This window comes from Dermatophagoides farinae, chromosome 2 (genome assembly GCF_024713945.1).
Source record: "Dermatophagoides farinae isolate YC_2012a chromosome 2, ASM2471394v1, whole genome shotgun sequence".
NCBI classification, from domain to species: Eukaryota; Metazoa; Arthropoda; class Arachnida; order Sarcoptiformes; family Pyroglyphidae; genus Dermatophagoides; species Dermatophagoides farinae.
Genome location: NC_134678.1, coordinates 4,589,406 through 4,613,359, shown reverse-complemented (window position 1 = coordinate 4,613,359; position 23,954 = coordinate 4,589,406). Strand labels below are relative to the sequence as shown.

Genomic DNA, 23,954 nt, shown 5'->3' with positions numbered 1-23,954 from the left:
GTACCAGTGAAAGATCATCATCATCATCATCATCCTCTCCATAATCGATTTTGTTTTTTTTCGTATTTCCAATCACCAACTAAAAAAAAAACTATCTATCATCTTATTTTTAAAGAACAATATTCTATAACGGTTGTCATGATCATAAGGGAAAAATTGTTTGGCCATTTTGGTCCAAAATAGCTTCTTGCATTCTATTCACGGTTAAGAAAAAAAAAGAAGGAGTGGGAGTAATAGAATGAAAAAAAAATATATAAAAAAATGAAAATTGTTATTTCGATCATGATGATAATGATAATAATAATCATCATCATCATCATCATCATTGTTATTATCGTAAATATTGTTGACTCAAAAATCATGGATCTAGCTGCTAGAGCGTGAGATGAAAAATTGACGAAAAATATTTTTTTTTGAATTCATTCAAATGCAAAATTTCATCTCTCATCATCATCATCATCAGGAAAAATATTTCAAGCAGAATGAAGATAATGAATTATGAATTTTTGAATACGAATAAAATCTGTGTGAGTGTATGCTTTTGTGTCTTTGGGAATTTTTTGATTTAATTCTCATCATTGATGATTACAATGAGCCATTGATTATAAATAACGACAACAAAAACAATGGACCAAAAAAAAAATAATAATAATAATAAACGAAATTTTCAGTGTTTTTTTTTTTGTTTTCTCAAATATTTCTCATCGAAAGCTGATTACATTATGATTTGCTATTGTTATGAAACATCATATATAAATAGAGAGAGAGAGAGATAGATAGATAGAATATTCTTTTTTTCATTTCATTTCATTTTGTTTTGTTTGATTATTTTCTTCATTTTTGAAATTCTTATGGTTCGCTGAATTGTGGAATCGAATAATCGAATAACAATGCGTATTTTTTTCACATTCCCCGTTGCTGATTGTTTACGAAATGAAATTTTGTTTTTTTTTCAATAGCAGTTCAATTTTGTCATCATTATTTTAGATGGATAAATTTTGCATATTCTGTTCATAAATATAGAATATATTTTCTTTTTTATATGAGCCGTTTTACATATTAAATCTATCTATCTATTTCGATTATTATAATGATAATATTTCCAATGACAATGACGACTATTATGATGATGATGATGATGATGATTATGACATGAACAACAACCAAAAAAAGCAAATGATAATTGATGAATGATGTTTGTTTGTTTTGGGCAAAATATTAGTTCATGCACCATGCATATAGGAATATTTTTTGGTATGGTGTATATATCTAGCTAAAGAATTGAATAAAAAAAAAGCTTTAAAGATGAAAATTCATCATCAAGTGGATAGTAAGAAAAATTATGCATGATTCAATTATTTATTCATCATCATCATCATCATTCATAAATGAGAAAAAATATTTTGCTCGATAAAATTCAAAACAATTTATTATTATCTATATGAAAAGACAATAAGCTGAGAGAAAAAGAGAATAAAAAAAAATATACAACGAAGAAGATGGATATAAATTATTCTACAAAATGATTAAATGAATTCAAGACCGTTGAACCGAAAACAAAACAAAAAAAAAAAAGAAATCACTTCACACATTCACTTGATTCTGGCAATAGAATTTGTGGCATTATGAACCAAAAAAAAAAAATTATAATGTCTTTGAAACAAAGCAAAAAAAAAAAAATGAAAAAAACCCTATTTGATTGTCTGAATAAAAACAGTTGACATTGCTTTCCTTGTTAATTATAGACAAAGAGGTTAATCAATGATGATGAGGTGATGGTGGTGGTGGTGGTGGTAAAATTTCCGCTTATTTCCCAAAAACAATTAAAACGGAAATGAGAATCAAAAAATAGAAGAAAATGAAATCGTCAATGCATTTTCCGAACATTAACAAAAAAAAATATGGTGTGAATCGGTAGAATAATTCTAGCATCCAATTTGTTGATGAAAAAAAAATTAATTTGACAACTAATCAATGAGTATATAAAGGTTTGCCCGCAAGGTTCTATCATCGAAACCTGACATCGACAATCAGTGAAGTTCCGTTTTAATTATTCCAGAGAATAATTAACACGAAAAAAACACAAACAAATAGCAAAACACACAAAATACTAAAACGAATTAAAAGCAAAAGAAAAAGGAAATTGAAAAACAAAAATAAAAAACATATAAATAGATCTAATCATGTATTCAGGTCATAAATACGATTATTCTTGTTGTTGTTATTGTTTGTTGAATCATAAACGAAAAAAAGTGTTAATGATTGTGCAAATCACGGCCATTATTATTATTTTGAAAGAATTTTTTTCACCATAAAAATCGTAAATGAATGGACCGATACTGAAAACAGTGAATAATGAAGCAAAATAAATAAATAATAATAATAATAACAAGATTCCATCATCATCATTATTATTATAGATGTGAGAATGGTAGATGACACGGATTGTAGAAGAATAGAAAATTGGTACCAACCGGAATTTTTTTTTGGGTATTAGTTAAAAGCCAAGTTTAGTTTCGATTGTTGCATTCAATTCGAACATCATCAACAATGCTGATGACAACACCATTATCACACATCACGAAATTTTTTTTTATCATCCTTCATTGAGTCCTGATACTTTGTTTACATTTGTTCCGATATCATCATCATCATCATCATCAACATTGTGAAACCCAAGATTGATGGGTACTGCATGTGTGTAAATATAACCGCCTATCCTAACATCCGCTACACACGCACACAATGTACACAAATTTATGATTCCAAAATTCAAAGATCTTCCTATAGAGGAAACTGATGAAACGCAAATATTTGAACGAAGCAAAAATTATCAAAAAACAAAAAGAAAAAATAAACAAAACAAAAACCAAACAAAAACATTAAAATGAATAGAAAAAACAACAACACCAAGGATTCCTGACCTTTTTTTAATCCATCAGAATTTTTTTTTTGTTGTTTTTGCATAGATCGTCATAAAAAAGGTTCATCTCATTATTCCTGTAAGATATTATGAATGTCAAAAAAGGTGATTCAACCTTTTTTAGCTGTTGATAAACAACAACAACAACAACAACAAAGATCAGACATAGACAAATCAATTAAAGTTTTTTTTGATGATAAACGTTATGGGCATTTTCCAGCCGAACATCTGCTTTGGCAGCTTAATATATAAGCAATATATCCAGAGACTGATAGAGATTATCATAAAATTTTGTCAACAATAAACGTATACACCAAATCAGTCAACTGTCACCGACAAATAATAATAATAATAATAATGATGATGATGATGAGATGCCTGGAGGAGGCATCTTATTCTTTCTAATTGAATAAAACAGGAAAAAAAATTCATCATCAACAATGTAATCATTATTGTGTTTTTATGGTAATTGAAAAAAGAGGCCAGTATAAAATGAAAGAGAGAGCCAAAAAAAAAAAAATTTAGACAAACAAAATTTTTAACCGCGCCTACTAATACTTCCGTTTGTAAAATTGTGAATTTAGTGGGCTATTCCATTTTGTTTATAATATATTTGGGAAAACAATGAAAAAAAAAGAAATCCAAGGACAGATGGCAAATGAGCTAATAGTAGTGTATAGTAATATAAAAGATAAGGTTCAAGTTCATAACATATCAATATTCTATTCATTCATTGTGTTGTAGAATCAAAGATAATGGTACTTTATATATATCACAAGTGGTTAGATTTTTGTTGATCGAGAAGCCATTTTGGATGATGGAAAAAAACAAAACAAAACAAAAAAGAGTAGTGAACCGAATCCAAGAGTGTGAAATATAATATGAAACGACGTAGCGCGTGTTTTTACCGATATAACAAAAATGTATGTGTGTGTATTTGGTGAGTGAATGGTGATGATAGAGAGGGGAACCATAGGGACCAAAAAAAAAATATATAAAAATGGGTGTTTTGATAAAAAAAAGTAAGTGAAAATAATAATATTGAGCTGTTGAAAAAAAACTTGAATTCAGTATGGCTCATAAATCAAACGATAGACGGCTATATGGACGGGTAAAAAAAACCGAGTTTTAGTCAGTAGTGTTTTTTTTTCACTCGCTGGTTGTTGCTGTTGTTGACGATCATTATATAATGGCTGATGATGGAACCGATGGAAACGAAAATCGAATCATCAGTCTCCAGAATATATCCAGAATAAGATATATGGCTGAAAATTATTTTCGTCTTCACAACTTTGCTCAATGGCTGCAATATTTTCTCGTATTTCATTTCGTAATACAATGGCCCATTCTTTGTTGTTGTTGTTGTTATCGTTTTTAAAATGAATCAAACAGAACAACAACAACAACAACAAAATTCTGGCCAACTAACCATTCTAAGACTTTTTTCCTATATAAAATACATATCAACAAAAAAAAGCCTTGAGCTCAAGCTGATTAATCAGACCCTTTCGGAATGATGTAAAAAAGTAGAAATTTTTTTTATATTCGTATACAAGTGAATTTTTAATTAAAAAAAAGAAATTCTATAAAATATATAGTAAAAAAAAGGTCTGCTTAAATCGATTGGTGTTGGCACAAAGAATTTCAAACAGAATTAAACACATACACACACACAACCATATTATTCGTATATTCTTGATGATGCTAATTGCATTGATACCCGTAGGGCATAAGAAATTTTTTTTTTCAAAAAAAAGAGTTTTCATGCTACTGTTTGGTTTATTTTTTTGAATTTTTTTTTTGGTTCAATTATATGATGTTATTTTTCAAGTCGATGAAATGGCTTAAAAAATGGAATTTTGACTAAAAAGTAGAATAAAAATCTTCTTTCCTATTTATGATGTGTTTGTGTGGCAATTATATTATTGTTGTTGAAAACGAAATTCAAAAAAAAAAAATTGGCACGTGTTTTTTCCTGTATGTGTGTATGTTCTCAATTCTTATATTGTGCACTATATTCAATAGGAACAAAAAAAAAATTCCTGTCTATCTGAGTTATATGAGAAAAAAAACCAAACCAAACTGCAAATATCTCTTGGGAACCAAGTGAACACATATAGACACAAATGATATACAAGTGGAACCAAAAGAAAAAAAAATGAACATTTTTGTTTCGTTTTTTTTGTCAATTTGAAACTATTCTATCTATTAGTTATATATATCATGTGTACAGCTGGAATTTATTCTGTATCAAAATTACAAATAGTAAAACCACTCAATCGACACTCAACCGACGACACCATTTTAGTGGTTTTCTTGCAAATTGGATGATATTTGATATTTTTGTCACAGTGGTCTTATTCATTCATATGTGGTTTTCTATGTCCACAAAAAAATATACCATAATCGACTTCAATCTAGATATCATAAGATTCTATAGTTTACGAAAACAAAAATGAATCACAACTATAACAAACACAACAACAACAAAAGAGTTGCCATCGATTCTATTTTTCTTCCTCCCATTCTCTTTCTTTCAATGGTGGTTTTATGTCTTCAGAAATGAATCAAAAATCCGATTATCAGATGAAATAGGAATTGAGAAAAATTTCATTTCCGATTGATATGAAAAATTTTTTTCCATTCATTCATTCAAACGGGTAGAAAAACGAACGGGTCACTAGTATGAAGCAGATTTTATTTTTCATTTCATATTTTTCGTGCCCAGAATAATCTGGACCATGCTACTGCTACTAAGAAAAAATTTTATTCCATCATATGGAGATACAAAAACCGGAAAATTTTTGAACCTTTACAATACAACAACATATGGCAACGGCAAAATACACTGTGTGTGTGTCAGTTTTCTTTCAATTCTCGGATATTAAACTTTTTATTCTATACACACATGACAAGACAAACATGGTTGAGCCTAAGATACTGATTTTCTACAGGCACCTAACTTGTTTCATTTGGATAACAAGACAAATTTTTCTTTCTCATGTATTTATTGAATTTTCACAAAGTAACTAAATCATAACAGTAGTAGATGGTAGATTTTATTCGAAAAGAATTCATCCGAAAAAAACAAGGTCTATATTGATCAAACAGAATATTTCTATTGACTAACAACAACTAAGTTTGACCGGTGAATATAAAGTTCTAAACAACACATCAACAACAACATGATCATTAACTATGACTATTTTATTGAATCCCAATTTATATATTATTATTATTATTATTACGAACCACAAACACATATATAGACAGTTTTGAATTGAATTGTGGTAATATTAAAAGTTTTCTTTTATCATCATCATCATTATCATAGAAAAGTTTAGAGCCAAACATTATTGATGTAAGATTCTTATCACAACTAAAATAATTGTGAAGCTTAAACTATATACATAAATAGCGGAATTTATTCATTATGTGGATATATAATATTTGGATGTAGAAAAAAAAATGAAATAATTTTCAATACGTCACTTATACAGCAACAAACAAATGATTACCATACAAACACATATCCTGTATTGTAGCCATGTGTTTGTTGCTCCATCTTGATATTGATTCATTTATTCATTTTACTGATAATCAGTATTTATAATATTATAAATAGCAAAAAAAAAAAAAAAATTAACTTGATCGCATCACACCATCGTTTACTTTTCTTTCATGATTTTTGTTGTTGTCGTTGTTTCTATTATTATTATTACCAGTTTCTTCTTCCAGTTTTTTCACTTTGCCTATTGTTTTCGTTTGGCAATTTTTATTATTATTTCATTTTCACGAGAATCGAAAGAAAATTAATCAAAACTTTTTTTTTCTTGACACTCCAGTTTGTACACAAAACACACCAAAAAAAACGAAGCCAAAAGTTATGTTGTAGACTTAAAGTTATGAAAGAATGTTTTACACAAACACAATGAATTCATTCTATATCTCCGTTACATAACATTTCCAGACACCGAAATAAATGAGAAAAAAAAGTGAACTAAAGAAAAATGTTATTTATTATAAAGACAAACAAAGAAAACAAGGTGACAGGATATTCTATATCATATCTCCATACATGCAATTATCTAAATATGGCAATATTAGCTACATCATAACAATGAAATCAAATGAGATAGAAATCGTTCCAGTCAAATAGATATGGAATTTCATTCATCTTACAAACAATAAGCAAAATGAATCAATTTCTTATTTATATTAAATATAATACACAATCAATAAAACGAACAAGACGGGAAAAAAAATTGACAAAAATTTCAAATGGAAAAAAATGCTTTTTTTCTCATTTTCTCATTTTCGGTAACAATATTCTCGTTATCATTTTGATCAATATGATGAGAAACATAACAAAATCTCAAAACAAAATTGTCACAACATTTCAAATTGCTAGAACAAAACAAAAGAATAGGATAGAATGAAACGATAAAAAAAGAAAATCCTTCCGATATGACTTTAACATAGATCTGACAGACCTTTTCTATACCATTTGGCCATTGTTTGTTTTGTGTTTGTCGATTAAATCTTATAGTTTGTTACCGAAATGAATGGATGAATGAATGGAGAAAAAAAATTGAAACAGAAACCAACACATTTCCATTATATGATAAGAAATAAAAATCCTGGATTTTTTTTTGGATCTTGAATCATTAAAATACAAAAAAAAAAGAAAAAAACAAACAAAGATCATTAATAATGGAAAATATATTCGAGCCGAAAAATAATTCTCTTTAGAAAACAAAAATGTATATGTGTATGTGTTTGGTGTGTGTGTGTTTGTGATTGACAAATTTCATTTTATGTCATTCATCTTTTTTTTGTTGTTGCTATGCTTAACCCAAAAAAATGAGAATGGTCTATTGGGATTTACACAGAAGAAGAAAAAGTAGAGGAAGGAGACATGAAAACACCGCCACCAACACTATGAGATTTAGATACAATCAACATATATACACATGTCATATTATACACAATGAAAGGGAACAAGACACGTAGTGTTAAATAAAGAATTCTATTATTATTGTTTATATATGTGAAGAATAGAATGAAATGGACAAGTCAAAAAAAAAATGTGTTTGCCAAAATTAACATCCACACATCCACACACACACACACACAATACACTTTCAACAAACAACAACAAACATAAACATTCACATCGTATATCCAAAATATTATTATTATGTTAACTTGGACAACAACAAATATTAACACAAAAAATTAACACTAGAAATGATGATGATAGTTTGGGTGATAGATGTTGTGTGTGATGGACAAGTAAAAGTCAAATTCATTAAGTCAAATCCAATATATATGAATGTGTTCATGTGTTTGTAAAAGTCGGTGGATTCAATCATTTAATTGCCTCGATCATCAAACCAGATTAGATATATAATAGAATGGATGAGACAGCAAATATAGACATTTATAAATTCAATTGATTGTCCTTTAGTGATGGAATGTGTATGTGTGTGTGTGTGTGTGTGTATGTTTTTGTGTGTTCAATCATTGATGATTGGATTTTTTTTCTTTTGTGAATCATCATCAATGATGATGATGATGATGATTGTACCCAATTTCATTTTGATTCATCCATTCATTTCAATTTAGTAATTTCATTCCATTAAGTTCAAGAAATGTAGAATGATAGACCAAAAGAAAAACAGACTTCATACAACTATTTTCAAATGGTTACGTCATAGAATACAACAAAAATAGAATCAGATAAAAAAAATTCTTATGGAATAAGTTGTAATTGAAAAAAAAACTAAACGTTTCAACATTTGTTTTTATTATTATTATTAAAACATTGCTTAGCTTTTAGAATTTGTCAATGTATTTTTTTTTCTAGTGAACACAAATCTTGATAATAGTTAGTTTATAATGCGTGATTCTGTATGTGCAGATCACTATGCTAATAGCAAAACTACTACAAAAGCCACTTCGACCACGAATCGGCTCAATGAATCGATGAATGAATGTTAATTACTTAAATTATGAATTATTAAAATACAATGAATAACCAATGAACAAATGTATGAATGAATGACGGTGGCGGTGATGACAACCACATTCGAATAGGATTCGTTAAAATCTAGTCTAAATTCTGAATCAAGTGAATAAATTTTGGTGTTATTACCATACTATCATTTCGACGTTATAATAAAATAGGAAAAGGAAGAAAAATCAACATTGTTGATGATGATGCTAATGCGGGCAAAAGCAAAAGCAAAAAAAATAAAAAATAAAAAATAATTAATTAATAATAATCTTGCCTGATGGTAGGATTCTAGCATGATGATGCCATTATTGTTGTTGTATATTCGAATTAATATCTTTCAGAAGATTTATAGATTTACTTTTGCAAGACATTATTTGTATGTTGGATAAACAGACACACATACACACACATACATTTATCTATGACAGGAATATTTCTACGTCAAATAATGAATATGAAGGCCCACGAAAAAACACAGTAATATTTATATGGATAAAAAAAACGTCTTGACACCAACACGAATTCTATTTTTTTTGGTTTAGTAGATTACATATATTTTTTTTATTTTGTATATGGTTTGACAATAATTTTTTTTTTTTGCAACGTAACAATTTGACAGCCTCGTTATAATCGTGATTAAATGGTTGTTTGTCTGTTAGATTAAATAATGTATCATCTGTATGCATTGTATGCTATTTAGGAATGGCATGACCTCGTGTTATTATCATGTGTCAATGTCAAAAAAAAAAAAATGAATATTAAATTTTCTTTCACATTTCATTTGTTTGCTTGTAAATTATCGACAAATTTTTTTTGTTTTGTTTTGTTTACATTATTCTCAATATTTAACAGATATACAGAATCTGGCATATTGATTGATCTATGGGAATCATTTGGATTCAATAATGATGTAGTTGATGATGATGATGATGATGATGGTATTGGAAAAAATGTCGATAATAACAATGCTGCTGATAAAATCAACATCATCATGGCAGATGATGATGAAAACATGAAAAAAAATCCCATTTCATGTGTATCAACCAATCAAACTGTAAAATTGACAAATCGTTCCGATGAACAACAACAACAACAACAGCAACAATCGATCCACTCATCAAACGGTGAACATATCCTGAAGGTAAGTTTTTCTTTTCTTTATTTGTTTCATGTTTCATATATTAAACAATAGACATCCAGTAACAAATTGCCATTCTATTACAACAACGACAAAAACGTCAGAACTTATATTGAACTTTTTATACAGTTCCAACATCCTCACCAAAGAAAACCATATTGGACCATTTATACTGAAAAAAAATCCACAAAAACAATCGATTTTTCCGTTTGATTGAAAAAAAAGTTCGTTAGGTTTTCATGTAAGAAAAAAGTTTCAATTAAAAATTCTGCGGATATTATTCTGGTGACGAGATTACGAATGATGAAGCCTGAAAAACACACACACACACATATCCGAAAAAAAATCAGAAAAAGTTTCAAGATTCAATTTCATTTTCAAACATAGACATACACACACAGAAAGAGTGAGGTGAGCCTTTATAACTGATTCAATAAAATGGTTGGTTTTTCACAAAATACTATCTAGGTAAATTAATTTTTAATTTTTTTTTAGGTTGTTTTAAACTTTTCATGCATTTGTCTTGTTGTTTTTATTGATTTGGTTCATATTTTTATATGATTTTTTTTGGCTATTCTCTGATGAATTTAATTTTCTTTCATTTGCCTTTTTTTTTATTCTGAACATTTGAACCTTTGATCAACATCATTTGAAAGGAACCGAAAAAAAAGAAAAGAAAAATCTAGGATTGAGAAAAATAAGAAAAAAAAACATTCTGTAGCAGCTGCTGATCTATAATTGATTAGGTTGCAGAAACATTTTGAAAAAAAGAAATCCTTTTTTCATTCATTTTATCATGCTGATAGACATACAATAGTGAGGAAGAATTCAAAAAAAAAATCCTAAAAAATGAATAACAAAAAAAAATGTCCAAAAAAATGAAAAAATTGAATTGAAATGAAAAAACATGAAGAAGAAATCCAACAATGAAAATTTATAAAATCCAAAAAAATCGATAATGACGATGAATTTAAATGAAAACAAAAAAATATTTTGAAAACGATAATACCAACAAGCCAATCATGAAGGAATTCATTGTGCACCATAATATTTTCGAAATTGAAAAATGAAAAATTCATTAATGAAACTTACCCAATTTATTAACTGAAAAATAATTGATAACTTGTTGTCGTTATTTTTTTTTACATTCAACTTTTGTCTATTATACACCCTAACACACACACACACACAAGTTGCCACACCAAATGAAAATTTCACATTTATCCATGAAATCACACCCAAACACGTTTAGTTTATTGGGTATAGGAAATTTTTTTATTCATAAATTCGAATATAGCCCCAATTGATTTTATTATTGAATTCCAAATTCTGTTGATTCCTGAATTTGATGATTGGTGTTGTTGTTGTTGTTGCAAAAGAGAATTTTTTTTTGTATATTGATCTTATGGGCGATGGCAAGAAATAGAAAATAAATAAAAAAAAAAAGACAATGAAACGAATATCCCTAAGGGATGTTTTGCTGGTTCTCTCTCTCTCTCTCTCTCTCTCTCTCTCTGTGGATCAATCGTTGTTATTTTATAGTTTGTCATCAGCAAGGTATATATGTTCATGGAATAAGATGGCCAATAAAATGATAATTTTTTTTGTTTGTTACTGTAAAGAAAATTTTTTTTTTTCAACATAATCATAAAATTAGAAATTGTATAGAAAAACAATATATATAAAAAAAATTGAAACAAAAAAAATGTGAAATTTTTATTTCTTTCTTACTAAAAAATAATTCTATATTACGTCTTACAAGAATTATTTAACACAAAAAAAAATATTCAAAATGTCGTACCAAAAACCAAACTGTAATATTCGATGAATAGATGAAAAATTTTCGTTTAGGCTAAAATTCTTTCTACACTTGAAATATCCAAGAAAGAATTTTTTCGATTGAATAGAGAGAAAAACGATTATTTCACCTATACACTTATATACATGATGATGATTGGATATTATAATGATTGTGAATAAGAAGAAGAAAGGTATTCAAAAGAATGATATTATGAATGGAATTTCTCTCTCTCTCTCTCTCTCTCTCTCTCTCTCTCTCTCTCTCTCTCTCTCTCTCTCTCTCTCTCTCTCTCTCTCTCTCTCTCTCTCTCTCTCTGGTCTATATATGTCAGAACTTTTTTTTCAATCATCTTATTATTATTAGCATTTACGAATAATTCGTTCTTTGAATGTTGATGTTAACAAGAAATATATTTGGATGTTGTTGTTCATTTCATTTCACGTTTGATTCAATTCATTCATTCATTCATTCATCCATTCATTCATTTATTCATTTCGTTTCATTTCGTTTATTTTATTTATTCGTTCATTCAAGTAAGAATCATCGTTTTCATTCATTTTATTCAGGAAAAAATAACAATTCCTATATACCAATAAATAGGAATTTTTTTTTACAATCATCGGTAAAAATTATCATTATTATTCTTTCGTATGTTACATGAATGAATGGATCGTGTTACATTACAATTCTTGCAATGATGAATCTTTTTCTCTTTTTTTTTACTTACTGTAATCGAATCGAACATTCATTGCCGATTCTAATTCAAATTGAATCCGTATAGAATTTTTGGTATTTCTTTTTTTTTTGTCTCGAAATTGCTTCATTATTATTAACAGATGAAAAAAATGCATTTGTAGTTCTTCAAGTTGATTTACTTTGGTTGTTTTCCTTTTTTTTCGTTGTAAAAATATTATTCAAAATCATTGTTCCATTTAATTTTTGTCTTGTATATAAATGTGTGCTTGAAAAGAAATATATATGTAGGATTGATTTTTTGAATACGATGAACAACATCAACAATTCAATTCATTTCAATTTTTTTTTCATTTCGTTGTATAATATATACATTGCATTTGGAAATCGAAATGCAAATTAAAAAAAAAATGAAGCCTTTTTTTTGGTTACTTTTTTTATTGGTTAATGGTGATTCTTTCATTTCATTTCATTTCATTTTATTTCGCAACGACAAACACAAATTGATGATGAAATGAAAATATCAACCGGAAATTTCATCTTTCTTTTTTCTTTTTTTTTTTTTTTTGCTAAACGCAAACAAATAAAAGAGACTTTCAATTTAGCAAAAAATAAATTTTGCTTACCTATTCAAAAATTGTAAAGAGAAAGAAATTGAATGAACATTTTTCAATTTTAAAATTCTTATCGTTTTTTTTTGTTGCTCATTTAAATTCTGATTTTTTTTTCTCTTTCGTTGTTCAGAATCTTAAGAGATAAGAAATTATTCTCACTATTGTGATGATCAGTGATCGAGTGTGGGCAGAAAATTTGCTTGTGAGACCAAAAAAAAAAAAAATTTTTTTGTTTTTTTTTTCATAGAAAAATTGGCTTGCCTTTTTTTCATCGCCTTCTATCATAAGCTATCATCATCATAAAATTGTCAATTTGAATTTGGGATTCTATCAACCGCACACATATATTAGACAAACATACAATGATGATGATAACAACAATGAATGGTCATCATCATTGTTGTAGTAGTAGAGGTCATCATCACATTTTTTCCGTTAAGAATGAGCAATAGCCAACAAAAAAAAATAATTGAAATAAACCTAGTTTTTTGAAAGAAATCTGAAATCGAATCAAATATGAGATGCACAAAATATGAATTCAGCCAAGTGACATGTACGAATTCTTAGTTGTGATTGTGAAACTCAAAAAAAAGAAAAAAAAATTATATCCGTAATGAGAAGAAAGAATCCATAGACAGCAACAATAACAATAGCAACAACAACAACAACAACAGCAACAACAACAACAAAAAAACGTACACGGGAAACGGAAATGTTTCACACTCTAGTGAACAGTATCTTTTCTGTCTCTTTTTTTCTTGCCATTGTGTGTCCATTTTAAATCCATAGTTTTTTCTTGCTCTCTCTCTCACTTTCTGTTGTTGTTGTTGTTGTGTAATATTTGATTCAATAGCGAATCTGTCTACTTCCTGCTTTCATGAAAACAAAATGAATGATCCACAGTATTAGTAGTAGTAGTTGTAGATAAATGTTATTTCAAATAATAATAATTATAGACTTTTACTCAATGAATCGAATTTATCATCATGGTGTAAAAAAGAATAGAATTCAAAAATCGATTCTCGACTACGATGATGATGATGTTGATGAAGGGGCGTTGGAATCATTATCATCATCAGCTTTTTTTTTTGGTCGAAATCATTTCTCACTACAATCCATCTTTCACTCACACATACACTTGGGTTCGGTTGTTGGCATAGAAGAATTTGATAAACAAAAATGGCACGTGTCAAACCGAAAACGAATCATCCATCCATCCATCCATCCAATAAATAAAAAAAACTCAGCCAACCAAGTTGTTGAAACTTGAATGAATTCTAGGATATTATTATTATTATCATTGTAGTTTTTGAATGATAGGGATTTCCACTAAACTGATTGATATGATGAACTTAACGTTAGTGATTAGAAAAAAACACACATACACGAACAACAAATATACGGACCGTTCAATTTTTTTTAGTGGTGGACTTACCCTGTATTGATGTTGTTGATGACGAGGAATGTTTTTTTTTTTTGTAGATATTCGATGGATAATAGGAATTTGCAATGACTAAATGGAATGTATATTATAATTCAAATCACAAAAAACGGTCAATGAAAAAGAAAAGAATGATTCTTGAATGCAAAAATTCAAACAAAATTCCAGAGTGAATAAAGGTAATGGTTATATCATCATCAACAAATAACCACAATGGCAATACGTTATATCGGATGATTCAAAAATGTGATTCGGATGAAAAAACAGACACACACACACACACCGACTAGTCGAAAACGACAAACAAAAATCAAGTAAAAAGTAAAAAACAAACCAGTCTCAACCGACAAATTCAAATTGGTACTAACGAATAAATGAATGAATGTACATGTGTTCATGATGCTTCACGTCAAACACGAATTTCATGTATCCATTCTTTTCATTCACCATATCATTCTTTTTTTTTGGCTGAATATGGTAGTAGAATGTAATTTTGTGTTGTACATGTTTATCAAAGTTTGGTTTGTTTCATATTCACATTATTGATTCATGCTACTACCATTTAATATTGTATTGTGGATTTAATCACGTTCAACGAATGTATCAGTGGCATTATCAGATGAAATAGAATAAAAAATGTTGTGGCATATAGAGAATTCTAAACGATTTTGATCTAAATTGTAATTCTGTATATACTACTTGAATAATAAACTATTGTATTGATGATGATTATTGAATTGATGGAATCGATATCCAAATTTCGAATAATCTTAACGTTTTTTTTTCTTATTCTGTTTTGTTTCATTCGACAGCCAAAAACTTGGTTATCCACACAATTATTATATATAGACGGGTGAGAAAAAAAATTGGCAATTCTATCAAATTTCTCATTCTTATCAATATTCGATGATGTTGATGGCCATATTGCCTGAATCGGCCAATTCAATTTCTTCATGATGATGATGATGATGATGATTGGTAATCATTATATCTTCTGATCATCATCATATGGAGAAAATAAGAAAAAAAAAATATTCCATTTCAATGCAAAAAAAAATCTACCCCATGAAAAAAAAGCAATTTCAAATGTATGAATCCGTTTCATATTTATTTATTATATTTGAGGTTAATATGGTATTTTGTTGTTGTTGTTGTTGTTGTTGTCATATTTCATTTTTTATCTTCATTTATTTATATTTATTTCATTTCAATTCGAACCATTTTTGATATCGATATTCGTATTGGATTCATTCATTTATTTTTTTTTCGCTATCTCGATTTTTTTTCTTATTCATCTTGAATCGAACATTTAGGATCGATCGATTTACACATTGATCACGGTCTTACATTTTCTTTTTTTTTACATTTTTCGTTTCAATTCAATTCACCAAATCAATGAATCTGAAATGAAGACAGACAAAATGACAAAATCTCATTCAGGCTATTTAAAAGAAGATGAGCAAAATTTAGGTTCGATTCAAATTCCCAGACAAAAAAAAGAAACATGTTGTTATTGATGGACAATTGAATATATATGGATGAATATTTATTAAATGTTTGGCGACATTTTTTTCCTTTTTTTTTCTCTATTCAATTTCTCATTTCATGCCAAATGAAATGAAATGTGCCAATCTTTTTGAATTTGAATTCATTGTGTGGCCAACGATCAACAACAACAAACGATTCATGGATGGATTGCATAGTTTGGGATCATGCTTTGACAATTCAATTTTGCTGATGTTGAATCTAATCAGAAATATAAAAAAAAGAAAATATTTTCGGTTTGGTAAGATTCTTTTATTTTCCGATTTTTTCATTTCATCAACCAAGACGTTACACTTTAATATATTTTAGATCGGTGATTACATACATATGACATATGATAACGGATTTTCATTTATATACGAAATTCAATAGTTTTTATTAAACAACAACAACAACAACTTTAATCGATTTGACCAATTTAGCCACACAATTGTTTTATTTTCGAATTCAACATCGACATTTTGAAGATTGATCATGATCATTCTTTGTATCGATTTTTTTTATAAATTTTCAACCTCATCATCAGATAGATTCGACCACAAAGAATCCAATTTTCTGCCATGTTCAATGTATGTTTTTTTTCTTTACTTGTATCATTTGCATAGAATGTTATGTTGATGTAAAGCCAATGGTCGAGAGATTCAATTGAAAATACCGGCTTATATGGAAAATACTAGCACACACAAACACAAACACGAATACGAACACGAACATATTGCATAATATTGAAAATGCAACATATGCATGGTCGATTAAACATTTTCAATCGAAAATTCTTTTTTGTCGATCGTTTTGAATTGATCCTATAGATTGTTCAATGAATCCAGTTTAGTCTGTTTAACTTTGAAAAAATAACGTTTGCCTTATTTTTTATATTGTATATGTGTGTGTGTGTGTATGTTTTTTTTCTCTATTCCATGAATGAACAAGACATTAAACATTAAATCAATGACCTTCTATCCTGAAAAGTAAGAGGTGATCCATACCCGTAAATCTACAACGGAAATATATAAAAATGATTGATCATCGTAATTGCTGCTGTTACTGTTAATGCTAATTTCAAATGCCACAACACAAAATACCAAATGAAATGAAATCCAACCTACCAACCGAAAATATTCCAAACATTTATCTGGGCAAATTATAAATAGCCATATATAGATAATGAAAGTCGTAATATAAAAATAAGATAATATTGGTTCGCCATAGTAGATCAATCCATTTTATCCAGTTAAACATTTTGTCACACATAATATAAAAAAAATATTCATTGTCATTTTTTTTGGATTATGGAATTCATCAATCTTGATTCAAATTGATGTACAAATCATTGTTTTTTTTTCCATAACAAAACGTTTCATCAGTTCATAACTGCGACCAACATGTCAATATTATCTTCTGGTCTTTTACAAAATTTCAAGTTAAAAGTAAAAAGTAAACAAAATTTTGAATTGAGCAAGTGATGATGATGATGGTGAACAGGATATTTTTTTTATTTGAAAAAAAATCATTTCCGCTTGCATTTCTCAATGACGATACCATTCAGATGATAAAGAAAAAATTTCTGAACAATGATGATTCTATTGAATCAAAGAATCTTAAGAATAAAAACGAATTTTTTTTCCTTTCATTTCCATTCTTTCATTGCTCTTGCTTTTTTCTCATTGATTGTTTTCGTTACAGTCAGCATTTTTTTTGTTTTGTTTTGTTTGTTTGTTTTTTTATAGCCACTATTTTATGCTTTTTATTTTTTTTTCTGTCCCAAAGATTCTTCCACTTTTTCTATTGTTGTTGTTCTTGTTATATTTTTTTTGTTTGCTTCATTTCATTTTCGCATCATCATATCATACTGATGAAAATTTTCAACAACAATACAAATATACACACACACACACATTCACATAGTAAATTGAGCTAATTTGCATATTTTATTTTTTTATGCATACATTTTGTTCCTAATGTTAGTATATATTTGGTTTGCCGGTAATACTTTGCATACATTTCAAAACAATCTAACGAAATAGTGTTTTTCAAACACACACACGAAGACTTTTTATGCCTTTTTTGATATAAAAGGTTGAAAACAACTGATGTATTCGTTGAAATATTAAAACATGGACATGGTTGTCACCAAGTCCATTTTAAAACCAGTGCAATTCTTTTTTTTCAGTGAATTTTATTACGAACTAACGTGTTTGTGTGAGTGAAAGTATATATTGTTTTATAAGTCACTATATATTATTCTACTATTTTTTTCCATATGAATAAACGAAACTAGAGAATAAAATTAAAAAGATTCTTTATCATCACTGCACACACACACACACACACATAGGCACCAAACAACACAAAGATCACAAAACTCAAATCAAAAGAATTGTAATAATGTTTTGCCGTCATCATTTTTTTTCAACATGATTCTTATCAATTTAAAAAAAAATGAAATTCATTTGTTGAAAATGTGTATAACAGAACAATCTTTATGAAAGGACCATTAAGTATCATATGTTTCAATGATTTTTTTTCTGAAAAAAAAGAAATTTTGCATATCCATAATAAATACAAACGTTATTATATAACAACGCTACTGAACAAAATAAATCCACTCTCTCTCTATCATCGACCTGAAATATCAAAATATAAAAAAAAAATTTTAAAATGTGTGCCTCAAATATGTCCGTTCATATTCATATATGCTCCACGGTTGGTTAGTCTGTGTTGAAACGAACATTATGGCAAAAAAAAAAAAAAAAATATCTACGATGGCAAGTAATCAAATCTATAGAAACAAACAACATTTCACTTATACTTATCAAAATTCTATATTCAAATTCTCTTGGCTTTTTCTCTTTTTATTTTTGGTTCTTGATAACGTTTTTTTTTGCATTTTGTTTCTGGAACATATAGAAATATTAAAATATTATTCTTGTTTGAAATAGAAAAACAAGAAAAATGATTATAATATATACACAGAGCTTGTCCAATATTCTTTCTGTCATTGTTGTTGTAGTTGTTGTTGTTATTATTATTATTCAACAATCGGACAAAATATATTGTTTTTGAACACACACAAAATACAATATCTACATGGTTAGGAGTAAAATAATGAAAATAAAAAAAAAGAATCCTATTTTTCATACGTATGAAAAAGTATGAATTGAATGAATTCTCTGTATGGACAACACAAAAAAATACACACATATACAGGAATATATTAATGTGTATGATGATACGTAATATGTAAAGCATAAACCCAAAAAAAAAAAAAAAAAATGAAATGAAATAAAATGAAAAATGACCTACCTCGCTTCAAATGACTGTTTTCAGTATTCTGGCATTACCACCATGTTTCATTCAACGCAGATTGTTTCGTTCATAGCGATAATTTTTTTTTTTCGTTATGTTTATCAGATATCATTCTCACTCATTCTGGTTAACAAAGAATAATCATTCATAGTGATGATGATGATGATGATGATGATGGTTATTCATCGGAAAGTTAAAATTTAATGTTTTCTTCTAAATTAAATGTACAATAAATTCATTTGAGTTTGTTTTTTGTTTTTTTTTTTTTGCTTTTTTTCTGTCTCGCTATTTTCTGGTACATCCCGATTTTCTATTTATATGAAATGGTACACAGCTATTTGGTTATGGTAAATCATTGGGACAACGAAAATATCGTATCCATCTTCAACAATTATGGTCACAAATGTTGGAATATGTTTTAGCCATACGACAGCAATGTTCGAATGTTCATCATCATTACAATGATAATCATTATTCTTCTCAATTATATCAAGTAAGATTTAAAAGACATCAAAAATTAATTGTTTTTTTTCGGAAAAAAAATGTTTGCATGCATAAAACGATTTTCCTATTTTTTTTTATCGAATGATCACATCATAGATCTTTGCCTATTTGAATTCCTTTATCTCTTATTTTACGCTTGAATTTTTTTTTTGATTCAACTTTTTTCTGTCGTTATTATTTTGATGACTTTTTAAACGAATCATCCGTTCATATATATCACACGAATAGTTTGAAAAAAAAGAAACGCCTTTAATGATGAAAACATTTAACATCCAAAAAGCTTAACTCAATTTTTTCCTTTAACCATTTATAAATATATTCACATTCATTTTAGTCGTTTTTATTCTATTCTATTTATTATTCTGTTTTGCCAAAAAAATGCACTAACCCCAGAAAAAGTGGAAAATTAAAGTACAAAAAGACAAATTGAATTTGTTTAGTAGTTTTGTTTCGTTTCTTTTTAAAAAAAAAACCAAATCATTTTCCTTTTTTTCTTCTTCATCATTTTAGGTCTCATTGGCTACGATTCTAAATGAATTTGCACAATTAAAGTAAGTAGTTCTATTTTTCGATTATTTTTTTCTGTTCGTTTAAATTCATTCTATGATTTTTTTTTTGAATTTTGGTTTATCGTATTCATGATAATGATGATCATTGTTATATGATTGTTGAATTATGATAATTTAAAAAACATATGAGAAAATGTTTATTTCAAAATCTAAATAACAAAATGAACCAATCAATTGGAATTAAAGAATATATCTCCATTTCCGGAATGTCTATATGTCTTCTATTTAGATTCCCGGACACATGATGAGATAATCGAGAGAAACCAAAAAAAAATCGATTCATTTATTGAGTTATCGAGTGATTTTTTTTTCACTGTTGTTTTAAAATATTTAAATCCTTGAAAAACTTTATCGATAAGATGGATACGAAGACCATTATCATCATCATCATCATTTGAAACACAATAGATGGAAGAAACTATGAAAAAGAGAATCGAATGAGAGGAAAAAAAACGATTTAAAAAACTGAAGAGTGCTTGAAAAAAAATACAGAATCTAATCGATAAATTCGATTTAGTCATTAAAACCATAACTTTCAAAAAAAAAACGACAACTTCAATGAATCGGATGTGAAAAAAGGCAGAAAAAAAAATTCATGTAACGATTTATATTGTGATCGTTTTGATAGCTAGCGATAGATAAAACGCATCGAATTAAACAATACAAAAACAAGAGCTAGCGAGATTGAGATAAACTCTCCCTATATTCTGATTCCAGTTCCAGTTAGTCTCGTTGTTCTAATAAAAAAAAATAGAGATTAAGTATTTATATGTCACAAATCGATTCAGGATTTTTCCTTCCATCTTTATTCTGTAATAATCTAGTTAATCAATTGGCTTGATATAATTCGTTTTTTTTTCTTTACAGTAATTGTTGGACCAGGCTATAAGAGAAAAAAGCTATTTAAAAGAAGCCTAGACACAGTGTATATTATATTAATTTGATACTTATTGAGAAAGAAAAAAAAATAAATTCGATTCTCTCATCGTGAACATAATGTGCGTATGATGATTGTGATTTGCTGTTCATACAGTTATTATCGATCAAATAAAATTATTTGATTGTTGAAAATGCAATTGTCATTCAAAATTTCAATGTCGATAAAACATACTATTTTTTTTAATTGTATTCAAAAACATAGACAAAGATTTTTATTTTTAGAATTTTCCAACCATATCCGATAAAAATGTCTAACGACAATAATCATTAGACATTTTTGTTTGACAAATTTTGTTGTCGTTTTGTTTTTTTTAAAAAAAAATTTCAAATTCAAATTTTAGCTTTCTCAGTTATGGCAAGACAAAACCAACGAGCATAGAGAATAAATGCATTTATGCGTACATATGATGGACAAAAAATAAAAATAAAAATGTGTTTTTAAAATGAAAAAACTTTTCAATATCACTAACATCGGTCAGACTTGGTTATCAATGGAATTTTAAATTCTCAGTCTCATTCTTAGATGAGTAAAGAATATTTTTCTATTCTCGATAACATTTTGCGGCTCATTTGAATTTGGATACATCTTTTTTTGTTATTCAATTTTTTTCTTATCAATATCGGTTTCTCCTTTTTTTTCTCGTTTTTTTTACTTATGCACATAGGATTCAACATGACCATATGATGGCCAAATGTGAAGGTTTAGAATCACAATTGGAACAGGCTAATTGTCGTGCAGAATTTCTTGCACAAGAAGTAGATGAACAACATTTACGTTTGGAAAATGCTTCAAAGGCAAAGTTGGCGTAAGTTTTTGATGATGATGATGAAACAAAAAATAAATCGATTAATCGAATTTCACTTTTTTTTCTCTTCAACACTTTTTCCATTTTCCTTATTCGATTCTGGGCGTGTACCGTTATTGATCATGATGATGGTGATGGCTGCTCTGTTCTGATGATGATGGGTGATTAACCGATTTGTTTCATTTTGTTCGTTTTTTGTTGCTGTCACTGTCGTTGTTTTCATTACACACACACATCGTTTACGCTTATAATCATCATCATCATCAACGACAGTATATTGGAGAAAAAATATCAGGATCAGATACGATTGATTGAGATGGATTTTTCGCGTGAAAAAGAAATTATGATCATACAATCATGCCATCTGCGACAAGATATTGATAGACAAATGAACGCCGTACAAGAACAATTATCAAAATTTCGTTCAAATATTAAAATACTGGAAGAGGTATGTAACCGGAAGAAAAGGATAGAAGAAAAAACTGGCTAAGAATTTCTTCATTCAGCCATTCCCATCCACTCAGAGCTTCATTGGCACCCAATAGTTTGTTAGTTGATAATTTTGTTATGGAAAAAGCGCAAAATGAAAAATAGACAAGAAATCGACACTCTAAAATCGATTTTTTTTATTTCGAATTTTTTTTCGGATGATAACGAATACATATGTGGGCCAAACTATTACTTACTAAACGTGAAGCAACAACAACAATAGCAATGTTCGAGGCTCATTTAGGATCCAAACACATATAGAGGGGTCTTTATGGCGATCGTTTCCGCCAATCATTTCAATCTTAATCAATCATCTTTTGAATTCATTCATTCAAGAATCGATCGACTATGGTGTTTTCTCTTATCGCCCATCAAATGGGCAAACTTTGTTTGGCTGGTTATAATACGTCGATCAGTTTCACTATGTTGAATTCGTTGTTTTTTGTTGTTGTTGTTGTCGCTATTATCATTTATTAATTTCGCTTTTGACTCTAGTTTTTTTTTCTTTTGCCACACTTGTTTTTATAATATACTGACTTATTGATTTTTTCTCTGTATTGGCTGTTATTTCTTTATAATTGTCAGTTATTTTTGTTGTTCCACATATATACATCCATTTATCCGGAATTCTATAATTCGAGAAAATAATGTTGTTGTTGCTGTTGTTTGACTTCAACATTGTTAAGATTCAGTAAACACACACACACACCAATTATATCGTATCATACATATTATTAATCGATTTGCTTTCATTTAAATTTTTATGATGATGATGATGATGATGACGATAAAGGAGAATAAACGCCTGGAAACTGATTGTCAGCTAATGAAATGCCAGAATAATGAATTGGCACAGAATTTTCTGGATATACAACGTCATGTTGAAGAATCTGATCATCTAAATGCAAAAGTTTGTTGTTTTTCATTTATGATTCGTTTGTTTAGTTTTTATGTTTATGTATTAATTGTTTGATTAACTGCCTGTTTTTTTTCATTACTTGGTTATTGTTGTTTTTTTATGACCACACAGATTGCCGAATTAGAATCGATGGAAAATGCACAGGATCGCAAGAATCTCGAACAATTAGGAAATGAAATGAAAAAATTAAAAGAACAGAACAAGGTTGGTCTATGTCGGTGTTGTTTCTGTTGTTGGTAACAAAAAAA

General features: G+C 28.0%; 2 protein-coding genes across 5 annotated transcripts in view; one reads left to right on the top strand and one right to left on the bottom strand.

The window, feature by feature from the left end:
• Positions 1-14,994, bottom strand: part of LOC124490201 (uncharacterized) — a 39,319-nt gene extending 24,325 nt beyond the window's left edge. Inside the window, exon 1 of the mRNA XM_047052699.2 lies at positions 14,624-14,994. The gene's annotated coding sequence lies outside the window, so the exon portion shown is untranslated. The remainder of the gene's footprint in view (positions 1-14,623) is intronic.
• Positions 1-23,954, top strand: part of LOC124490367 (uncharacterized) — a 55,136-nt gene that overhangs the window by 28,594 nt on the left and 2,588 nt on the right. For all 4 annotated transcript variants that reach the window (XM_075736002.1, XM_075736001.1, XM_075736004.1 and 1 more), the window contains 7 exons: positions 9,795-10,083; positions 19,815-19,973; positions 20,495-20,535; positions 22,158-22,298; positions 22,572-22,746; positions 23,581-23,697; positions 23,818-23,910. In XM_075736002.1, the coding sequence (XP_075592117.1) occupies positions 9,795-10,083; positions 19,815-19,973; positions 20,495-20,535; positions 22,158-22,298; positions 22,572-22,746; positions 23,581-23,697; positions 23,818-23,910 (1,015 nt within the window). The remainder of the gene's footprint in view (positions 1-9,794; positions 10,084-19,814; positions 19,974-20,494; positions 20,536-22,157; positions 22,299-22,571; positions 22,747-23,580; positions 23,698-23,817; positions 23,911-23,954) is intronic.